The sequence below is a fragment of the Boleophthalmus pectinirostris genome, unplaced genomic scaffold, assembly GCF_026225935.1.
Source record: "Boleophthalmus pectinirostris isolate CB_2022bp ecotype Guang Dong unplaced genomic scaffold, ASM2622593v1 HiC_scaffold_16, whole genome shotgun sequence".
NCBI lineage: Eukaryota > Metazoa > Chordata > Actinopteri > Gobiiformes > Gobiidae > Boleophthalmus > Boleophthalmus pectinirostris.
Window position 1 is genome coordinate 33,890,412 of NW_026571095.1, and position 11,487 is coordinate 33,901,898.

The window sequence follows — 11,487 nt, forward strand, 5'->3', positions numbered from 1 at the left end:
GATTTTTCTGATTCCAAACCGCATCTTCCTGAACGGTGAGTTACTGAGCAGGTATCGGTGTACTGTTTTTGTGATTAGTGCTCGTTGTTATGTAGCTAAAAGCACGTATCCAGATAACAAAAAGTATTTGCGCCGGACTCGTTTGTGACCCGCGTTCAGAACCGGGTTATCTGCCTTTGTTCTGTGTATTATGTCGTTAGAAACCTGAATATGCTTCATATTTGATACTGATCCACTTAAACTGACCTAAATATACACAAGAAACATTTGCATTGAAATTGCACAAAAAAAAAAAAAACACTTTTTACAGCAAGTTCCACAAATGGGATGTAGAGGCACATTTAAAAACATAAACCTCAACAATTCAAAGGGAGATCAGTGATATCTTAACTTTAAATCTCATTAGTTAACAAAACAAGAAGCAAAATATGTACAGTATAAACAAAGTTTATTTAAATCATTAGAAGTTTTAGGACATGAGTAATTATTATTAACAATATAGGACTTGTAATGCTTTCAATCTTCAGTCTTTGCAAAGAACTACAAATAGTTCATAGTTTATGTTAAGTGAAGTGAATTATAAACCATATGAGTAAAAGCATGGATAGATGAAATGAGTGTTAACCAGGCTGGCACCATCTAGTGCCTCTGCTCAATTTCATTTCTCTCCAGTGACTAGGTCAGAAATCAGAATACACTAGACAGTTCGCAAAAACCCCGGAAGTTGTAGACCGCACACCAGCCAATCAGTGAAGAGCTGTGAAGTCATGACGTCAAACTCGTCGCGCCTGTCTGGGTCCCTTTTGTGGAACAGCACAACAGTAAACAAAGCGTCGAGATGGATGTAGACAAAGACAGACATTCTGTGTTGGCGACGATTCCCGAGATCGAGGATTTAAAGCCGGAACAAAGAGAATGTTTGGTGAATTTTATCAAGGGGAAAGATGTTATTGCCCTTCTTCCTACGGGAGTTGGCGCATTACATACGTCACGACCAAATAACAGTGAAAAAAAAAAGTGTCCGCCTACCGTTGAGCGAACAAATCCTAAATCCTGCTGCGAGGTCAGACGGTTTCCACAAAGTGAAACCAGCTGATGAATCTAAATCATGTGTAGCCATATACCAAATTGCTCCACTTCAGTGCAGACTACAAGAAGAAATAACAGTTCTAAGCACTTTTAAGCCTTAATTCTTTGGATTAAGTCTTTTTAAGGCATTTTAAGAGGAAAAAGTAGCATATTAACAGTTTTAGCTGTTTAGCCTCCAGAAAATATCGCAATAAATATCGTATCATGAGACTTGGATATCGTTACACCCCTAATGATTTACTAGATGTGATTTTATGTGTATTTATTATAATTATTTTGACACTTCCTTTCTTTTGTTCTAATGCAGAGATACAAGATCCACCAACAGAATGCCGCACACATGTGACCAGTGTGGAAAAGTGTATGCAAAACCTGCCAGACTGAAACAACACTACAGAACTCACACGGGGGAAAGACCGTACAGTTGTGACCAGTGTGGGAAGAAATTTACAGAATCTCGTTCCTGCAAACGACACATGAGAGTCCACACAGGGGAAAAAGCGTTTAGATGTGACATTTGTGAGAAGACCTTTTCACAGTCGGGCTCCTTAGCAACACACATGGGCATCCACACGGGAGAGAAGCCATATGAGTGTGACCAGTGTGGGAAGGAATTTAGAGTTTCTAGCAGCTTCTATCGACACATGAGAATCCACAGAGCAGAGAAACCATTTGAATGTGAGCAGTGTGGGAAGAAATTTACAGAGTCTGGTCATCTCCGTCTGCACTTGAGAATCCACACAGGAGTGAAACCGTTTAAATGTGAACACTGTGGGAAGGCATTCTGCGACTCCTCTGCTCGTCGTAACCATGAGAAGATCCACACAGGGGAAAAATCGTACAGATGTGATGTGTGTGACAGGGCATTTTCACAGTTGGGCACCCTAGAAGCGCACAGGAGAATCCACACAGGAGAGAAACCGTTCAGATGTGACAAGTGTGGGAACGCTTTCTCTCAATTAGCAAGTTTTAATAGACACATGAGAACTCACTACTGGCACAGACTGTACGAGTGTGACCAGTGTGGAAAGGTCTTTAAAACGTCCCAGGAACTCTCCGGTCACTACCGAACGCACACGGGAGACGAAGCAGGTGACCGTGAAGGAGGGAAGGCTTTGAAGTCCATGAGGAAACATCTGAAACAAGAGAAAAGCTGCAGCTTTGACCAGTGTGGGCCTAAAGTCAGACTCAAGAAAGTTAGAGATCAGGCTTCAGAGACTCCAGACTGTGAACTGAGCTCTTTGTAATGTCAAAAATTAAGCCTAAAATGAGATGTAAAGATTTTTTTATTATTATTATCAGAAAGAGGGTTTAGTTGAAGTTCCTCCATCTTATTCTTCATTGTTTTTTGTTTGAGTGAGCCTGATCATATTCGATTCTATTAAAGGTGTATGGAGTTTAAAAACACAGCGGCGCACTTCCTGTATTACCCCTCTCTTTTTCTCGTTCCACAAGAGTCTTCAGATGCACCTCCACCCACATGTCCCTCACCATTTTCATTAGTTGTAGTTTGTTTCATTTTTTGCACTTATTAGCTCTTCAAAGATTGAATCCCCGAAACATTTCTAAAAGTGTCCTAATTTGAAATTAAAAATCTTACTTGCATAAATAGATAAACATTCAAATTCATGCACTAAAATTTTTTCTTGTGAATAACGATACAGAAAACCTGGGGCGGGGGGCAGTGTTTGGAGTAACGCGTTATAAAAGTAACGAATTACTGTAATGCTTTGCTTTTTGCTGTAACGCAGTAATGTAAGGCATTACAGGGGGAAAAATAGTCATATTTTACCCGGTACAAATGTGAGTAACGTCACAATGTTTTTTTAACCTGGATTGAAGTGGTGTTTTTTTCTTCATACAAATTCGTTAAAATCACCTCGATATCAGCAGCGGTGAAACGCCGGAGGTGCGCCCCCGTAGATCTTCAGGTAACCGCGGGCGAAAGGACCGACAAAGAACTCCACGCTGTTTAGACCTGGTTTAGACCTGGGTCAGTTCTGGTTTAGACCTGGTTTACACTTGTCCCTCGCTCTATCGCAGTTCACTTTTCGCGGTCTCGCTGTTTCGTAGATTATTTTTGTGCAATTTTGCAAGCCTGTTGTTTTTACAGTGTATGAATGCGTATTGCGTTCCTCCCGCTGCGTCCTGACTGGCCAAGGGACTCCTGTCTCTACAGTGCAGAATGTGTTCAGATGCCAAATTTAAATACATGTTCAGTCTCTAGCAGTGTGATTCTGAAGTGCTGTACGGTTGCAAGTTTTCTCCCTGACGAAACCCACAACGTCGACGAAACGTTCTGCACCGACAAAGTCTCCTGCACTCGCACCCAAAAGACAGAGGAAGATGCAACCATCGCACAAAAAGTTGGACTTCTGGACACACTGAAGGAAGGTAGAAGTTACGCGCTGTAACAGAGTCTTGTACCTGCAAATAGTTGCTGAAATCAGGGCCGCGAGCCCGAGCAGCAGGGTCCATAAAGAGCGATCGGGTTTAGTCCTGGTTCAGTACTGGTTCAGTCCATATACAGCGCAAAAGTTCAGCATCTTCGCAGTTATTTTGGTGAGAGTAACGTAAAGTAATGCAATAGTAATGTAATGCCTTACATTTTAAATGCAGTAATATTGTAATGTAACAAATTACTTTCAAATGACAGTATTAAGTAATAAATAACGCATTATAGTTTTAAAGTAACTTGCCCAACAGTGGCGGGGGGATGAGCAATAGTCGGACTTTCATAGTTCCTGGTCTGTGATGCCTCCAAGAAATCAGTAACATTTCATAACTATTGTGTAATGGATGTTCCAAAACCCAAATTGTGCTTGTTTATGTGCAGAAGATACAATGTGAAAAGTTATTTTGCATGAGATGGGCCCTTTAACTACTAACATATAATACAAAACATGTCATGTACAAATGTGTTTAAATCGTTGGAAGTCCAGTAATGAACAATTATCATTTAGAATCAAACTTGACACGTTTCCTTTTAGTAACAGGTTTTTTTTTTTTTTTTTTTTTTATTAGGTTTAGTAGAGAAACACTTGTAGAGAAGGTACCACCGGTGAACTGATTAGGTTTATTATTTCTTACATATGTACAGATTCAATTTACATACATAAATTTTAAAAAACAGATTGAAGTCAAATTTGGAGACAAAAAATAACAATTAGGTGATTCAACAAATGTGATTTGTAACAGAGAATATGAACAGAACAGATGAACAGGATTACACATTTCAAAATACAATATATTTTTGAAGAAAATATAGACAATAAACTAATACTTAAACTAATTCATGCCACTAACCTAACTCCAAAAACTTAAAAATGTAAAATAAAGTGGCAAAAACACAAACTGCAATGAATAAAAAGCAAAGTTAAATTATTTGAAGCCAGGATCTAGATTTTTTTTAATGAACAAAATAGTGGAAAACCAGCAGAATCATGTAAAGCGGCTTAATATGAACTTTTTAAAACCAAAATCATGAGGCTCACAGCAGCAGGTACAGAGACAGGGGCCCCAATATTCCAACGTAAATCAACAGGAGCCGGGGTCAGCAGGAGCCGGACGAGCCGCACGGGAACTTCCTGTTTGGAACGCGGCGGCTAGAGCGTGAGCTGTGACAATTTATAAATGCGGTCTGTTGTGTGTCCTCAATATGCAGTCTGAGAGTCGATTTATGAGAAAACGCTTTGTTACAGACTGAACAGCCGAATGGTATCTCCCCTGTGTGTGTCCTCATGTGTGTTTTGAGATGAGAGGATGTAGCAAACACTTTTTTACAGACTGAACAGCTGAACGGTTTCTCCCCTGTGTGTGTCCTTTTATGTTTTTTTAAACTAGAACTATCAGCAAACGCTTTGTTACAGACTGAACAGCTGAACGGTTTCTCCCCTGTGTGTGTCCTCATGTGTGTTTTGAGATGAGAGGATGTAGCAAACACTTTTTTACAGACTGAACAGCTGAACGGTTTCTCCCCTGTGTGTGTCCTTTTATGTTTTTTTAAACTAGAACTATCAGCAAACGCTTTGTTACAGACTGAACAGCTGAACGGTTTCTCCCCTGTGTGTGTCCTCATGTGTGTTTTGAGATGAGAGGCTTTAGCAAACGCTTTCTTACAGACTGAACAGCCGAACGGTTTCTCCCCCGTGTGTGTCCTTTTATGACTTTTTAAACTAAAACTATCAGCAAACGCTTTGTTACAGACTGAACAGCCGAACGGTTTCTCCCCGTGTGTGTCCTTTTATGACTTTTTAAACTAGAACTATCAGCAAACGCTTTGTTACAGACTGAACAGCTGAACGGTTTCTCCCCTGTGTGTGTCCTCATATGCAGTGTGAGACTAAATTTTACAGTAAACTCTTTCTTACAGACTGAACAGCTGAACGGTTTCTCCCCTGTGTGTGTCCTCATGTGTGTTTTGAGATGAGAGGCTTTAGCAAACGCTTTCTTACAGACTGAACAGCTGAACGGTTTCTCCCCGTGTGTGTCCTTTTATGACTTTTTAAACCAGAACTATCAGCAAACGCTTTCTTACAGACTGAACAGCCGAACGGTTTCTCCCCCGTGTGTGTCCTTTTATGACTTTTTAAACCAGAACTATCAGCAAACGCTTTCTTACAGACTGAACAGCCGAACGGTTTCTCCCCTGTGTGTGTCCTCATGTGTGTTTTGAGATTACATTTTGTAGCAAACTCTTTCTTACAGACTGAACAGCCAAACGGTTTCTCCCCTGTGTGTGTCCTCATATGCAGTGTGAGACTAAGTTTTACAGTAAACTCTTTCTTACAGACTGAACAGCTGAAAGGTTCCTCTCCTGTGTGAACTCTGCGGTGTATTTGTAGTTTATATTTAGACCCAAATCTCTCTTTACAAACAGAACACTTGTGTTTCTTGCCCTCAGCTCCTTCTCCGGTTCCTGTCGTGTCTCCAGTATTCACGGTGGCTCTGGTCTCTGGCGCAGACTCGTCTTCGTCAGACCCTGTGTCCATGTGTGAACGGCTGGGTGGAGCTCTCCAGTCTTCATCACTGTCAGTGTCAGAAGAGTGCTCTGTCTCTCCTTCAGTCTCTCCTTCAGTCTCTCCTTCAGTCTCTGGTCTGATGTCCTCCTTCTGTGCGTCCTCACTGTGGACATGTGGCTCTGCTTTGACGTCCTCTCTCTGCTCAGTTTCTCTTTGTTGAAGCTGCGACGACTCTTCTGTCTTCACACTCACAGCACCAAACTCTGGCACAGACCTGAAAAATAAGACACATTTGTATATTTTAGACCCAATCTGAATATTTGTAATAGAAATGAATAAGAATCAAAGAATAACCAAATAAAAAATTGCAGTTTGAAAGTGTCTGAGACTCACACTTGCAGCTGTTCCTCCTCCTGTCTGATGTTTTGTTCTTGTTTAATGTTTGGAGTCACATCAGGGCTCAGAGAGGGGGGCTGGACAGCTGCAGGAGACAAGAGAATACACACTTATATATACACATGCAGTCTTGTGGCACGAACATTGAGTGCGTACACATGCACATCATTATTCCGGTTATGTAAAACGCAGTAATCCCGGTTATGGCAGTATCTCGGTTATTAGAAACCGGGATACTGTAGCTGGTTATATTCTGATAGTAACCGGGATACTGTGGCATGTAAAAGCAGTATCCCGGTTACTGCAACATAAAGTTGAGTGCGCAAGTGTCCAAACGACAAACACTTTCCAGTCTTTTCACCTCAACAGTAGCAACATAAATAAAGTGACCAATATAAATAAAGTGACCAACATAAATAAATTGACCAACATAAATAAAGTGACCATACATGAGTGAAATGTCTGTAAAATAAAGAGCTGCGCTAAACCTGCACATGTACAATCTGCACTTGTACGACCTGCACTCGTGTGATCGCTGAAAAGCTAAAACATGAACTATCTCCAACACGATACACGCACAGAACACACTTACAATCATTAGCGACTCTTTTGTCACAAAAAGAACACACATAATCCACCTGAGTCGTGTCTTTTAGTCCGAAAGAAGCTGAATCACATCATCGGCACAAGGAGCGAACTGTTTTTATCGCCGCTAACAGTTTATGCTAATTAGCCATGCAGACCTTAGTTTCGTCTCTGTAAAATGTAAACAAATGAGATCAGAGCTGAATTATATTATCAAACGGGCTGATGTGGCTCTATATTGGTTATGGTTTATATGTTGTAAAGTTGAGTTTATTTATGCAGAAGATTTTAATGTGGGGTTTAATTGTGGGAATCTAGTAGCTCTTTAAACCTCCCGAGTTTCCTCTGCTAAAGGAGCTCATGGTTTGTATTTTTCCTGGTTTACTAGATGGATTTAAGTTAATTTTTCTGTCCATGAAGTTATAAGAAATATGTTTTAGTCAATATTTGAAGTCGTACTGGTTCTTCTGCCGTTATATCCACGGTGCACGTTTCTAACGCGCTGTTTTCTACATCAGATGCGTTTTTCACACTTTTTTTAACAACCATGGACAAAAAATAGGATCCATATTTAGACTGACCGGCCGTGACGAGCAGGACCCTCGGGCTCAGGGCGCTCAGAGCCGAGTCCAAGAGCCGCTGTAGCCGCTGGTTCTCCCGTTTGACGCGGCGCAGCTCCTCCTCAAAGTCCGCTTCTGTGTCCTCAAACAGCGCACGTATGTCCTGGGCCCTCGCACTGAGCCGCTCCTCCACACTCGCTCTCCACCCTGCGGACATGTCTGGTTGTTTTTTCACCGGTGTCTCGGCTCTGCTCCTCGGGTCCCGGTGGCGGTACGTGGGCGGGGATCAGAGCTGCGGTTGGTCACATGTTTGTGTCCAACGGTCCGCGCGCGCTGCTGCTGTTCTGCTTCAAACTTGAAAATAAACCAACTGTTGTTTCTGTTCGTGTTTAGTTTGGATCTTTTAGCCCAATCTGAGACTTCAGCTGATTGTACTGACAAAATGTTCACTTTCACATCAAAAATAAAGTGAGTTTTTAGTACTAACTTAACTTAACTAGCTAACTAGCTTATATAGCACATATATATAGCACGGTGGCGTGTTGCTGCCATCCACTGGTCGTCCGTGGTACTGCAGTAGAGAAGCTTAGCTCACACTTTTATTGACACAGCCAGAGCATGATTTATATGTATATGTATATGTATATATATTCTCAACAACCTTTTTGAGGTGTTGGAGAATGGTGGTGGACATCGCAATACCAAGCGATGGTAATATCAGGAAAAAGGAACACGAGAAACTAGAGAAATACCAGTGGCTCAAGGAGGAGCTGGAGAGAGCCTGGAAAGTGAAGGCAACAGTGGTGCCTGTGGTGATCGGACACTCGGGGCTGTAACCCCCAAACTGGAAGAGATGACAACAGATACCGGGAAAAGCAACGGACAACTCAGTCCAGAAAAGTGCAGTACTGGGAACAGCAAAGATACTGCGCAGAACTCTCAAGCTCCCAGGCCTCTGGTAGACGACCCGAGCTGAATGAGGGTGAGAGAGACCTACCACCGTGGAAGGTGAGAAACACATTTATATATTTATATATATATATATATATATATATATATATAATATATATATATATATATATATATATATATATATATATAAACCCCCTCAGCCAAATAATCGACCGCACTGGCTATGGATACCGACTCAGAAACGGGGCCACCATCAGTCACCTCCTCTACATGGATGACATCAAGCTGTACGCTAAGAGTGAGCGAGACATCGACTCACTGATCCACACCACAAGGATCTACAGTACAGACATTGGGATGTCATTCGGGCTTGAGAAATGTAGCAGGATGGTGACAAAGAGAGGGAAGGTAGTCCACACAGAGGGGGTGTCACTCCCAGAGGGAACAATAGCAGACGTTGAGGACAGTTACAAGTACCTTGGTATCCCACAAGCAAATGGCAACCTCGAAGAGGCAACAAGGAAAGCGGCTACGGCCAAATACCTGCAAAGAGTGAGGCAAGTCCTTAGAAGCCAGCTCAATGGCAAGAACAAGGTGCAGGCAATCAACAGCTACGCCCTGCCAGTGATCAGATACCCTGCAGGGATTGTAAGCTGGCCAAAGGAGGAGATACAGACCACAGATGTTAAGACACGAAAACTCCTGACCATGCATGGAGGGTTCCATCCCAAATCCAGCACCCTGAGACTGTACGCAGGCCGGAAGGAAGGGGGCCGAGGACTAGTGAGTGTGGGAACCACTGTCCAGGATGAAACATCCAAGCTCCTTGAGTACATCAAGGACAAGGCCCCGGCAGATGAGGTGCTCAGAGAATGTCTCAGACAGTGGGGTCCAGAGGAAGAGGTGCTGGAGGGACCATCATGGCAGGACAAACCCCTACATGGGGCGTACCACCGGAACATAACTGAAGTGGCTGATATCAAGAAATCCTACCAATGGCTTGAGAGGGCTGGTCTGAAGGACAGCACAGAGGCACTGATCCTGGCTGCTCAGGAGCAGACCCTGGGCACTCGAGCAATAGAGGCCCAGATCTACCACACCAGACAAGACCCACGGTGTAGACTGTGCAAAGAGGCTCCTGAGACAGTCCAGCACATAACTGCAGGGTGTAAGATGCTGGCAGGGAAAGCATACATGGAGCGACATAACCAAGTGGCGGGCATAGTGTACAGAAACATCTGTGCAGAGTACGGGCTGGAAACCCCAGGATCAAGATGGGAAACACCTCCAAAGGTTGTGGAGAATGACCGAGCCAAGATCCTGTGGGACTTCCAGATACAGACTGACAGAATGGTGATGGCGAACCAACCAGACATAGTGGTGGTGGATAAGAAACAGAGCAGAGCCGTGGTGGTGACATCGCAATACCAAGCGATGGTAATATCAGGAAAAAGGAACACGAGAAGCTAGAGAAATACCAGGGGCTCAAGGAGGAGCTGGAGAGAGCCTGGAAAGTAAAGGCATCAGTGGTGCCTGTGGTGATCGGAGCACTCGGGGCTGTAACCCCCTTCAAACTGGAAGAGTGGCTTACAACAGATACCGGGAAAAACAACGGACATCTCAGTCCAGAAAAGTGCAGTACTGGGAACAGCAAAGATACTGCGCAGAACTCTCAAGCTCCCAGGCCTTTGGTAGACGACCCGAGCTGAATGAGGGTGAGAGAGACCTACCACCGTGGAAGGTGAGAAACACATTTATATATATATATATATATATATATATATATATATATATATATATATATATATATATATATATATATATATATATATATATAACCTTCTGGTTCTATCTGGGAAAACTGCTGAAAATCCCCATAAAACTTATTTACATATGTCCAAATGATGTCCTCACTCAGACCAGATTTATTGGTCTGATCTTATTGGTCCTCAAGGCATCATTTAGCAGAAGCCAAATTATAAACCAGCAGCACTTAAGCTCAAACAAAAGTCTCAGAGCAGCTCAACTGGTCAAATCATCAGATCCAGCATCACCGCTGTTTTTCTTTACAGTTTACAGCAAATATAATAGATTCTACCATAACCAGACCAAACTCATCACCGCTGTCTGTAGGATCTGGTTCACCTTTACATAAAATACATTCACAGCGCACACACAGATGTGTGTGTGCCACAGACACAGATGTTTTAAATTACCTTGGTTAGTGTTAGTGAGGGCAATGTTGAAGAGATGAGCAGACAAACCGTGTCATTTTTATTTAACGATACGTCACTTTATTCGATTTTTTGATTGTTTTGACAGTAATAAGTTGTATAATTCTATCATCCTTGTTCTGTCATTACATAGTTCAGTTCATAATCATTCATTTAACATTTATTTTTAAAAGCAAAACAAAAAGAAAAGGACGGACATGTAAAATCAGAGGTGGGTAGTGGTCCAAGAAATTACTCAATGGCAAAATGGTATTTGGGGGAATTACTGTGCATTTGAACATTTGTATCAGATTTTTTATGTTCATATAGTTCATATAATTGGAAGGAGAATCATAAGAAACATAAACACACACACAATCTGGTGGGTCTATTTTAAATATAAAAATATGATCATATCTGAATGAAACACAAATGTTCAAATCATTCAATATTGTCAACATAAAATGTTTGTCAGTTGTAGACTTGGTCACAATGAGGATATTGACATTGACAATACATGCATCACAAATTTCGGACTTCTGGTCATCGCGCAATACATACTGGGAAGGATCCTCCGAAAAAGTGAACATCAAACCTCCATGTTTGTTTTCCCAGTGGGATGCGTCTATTGTCAAAGTCGATCTTTTCAAGTCTTTTGAACCATATCACTTTTGTTTCTGGTTTTGATATTGTCATATTTTAGTTTTGGAATTCGGACATTGTAATTGTGTGGTTGTTGGATCCTAACAGCGGAAAAGGGCTTCGGAAGTT

General features: G+C 42.0%; 1 protein-coding gene and 1 pseudogene across 1 annotated transcript; one reads left to right on the forward strand and one right to left on the reverse strand.

The window, feature by feature from the left end:
- Window positions 1-1,418: 1,418 nt before the first annotated feature.
- LOC129408248 (gastrula zinc finger protein XlCGF8.2DB-like) lies at window positions 1,419-2,336 on the forward strand. Its single transcript, XM_055151390.1, has one exon. The coding sequence runs from the start codon at window positions 1,419-1,421 to the stop codon at window positions 2,334-2,336; it is 918 nt and encodes a 305-aa protein (XP_055007365.1).
- Window positions 2,337-4,642: 2,306 nt separating this feature from the next.
- Window positions 4,643-7,808, reverse strand: LOC129408249 (oocyte zinc finger protein XlCOF6-like; annotated as a pseudogene).
- Between the last annotated feature and the right edge of the window lie 3,679 nt (window positions 7,809-11,487).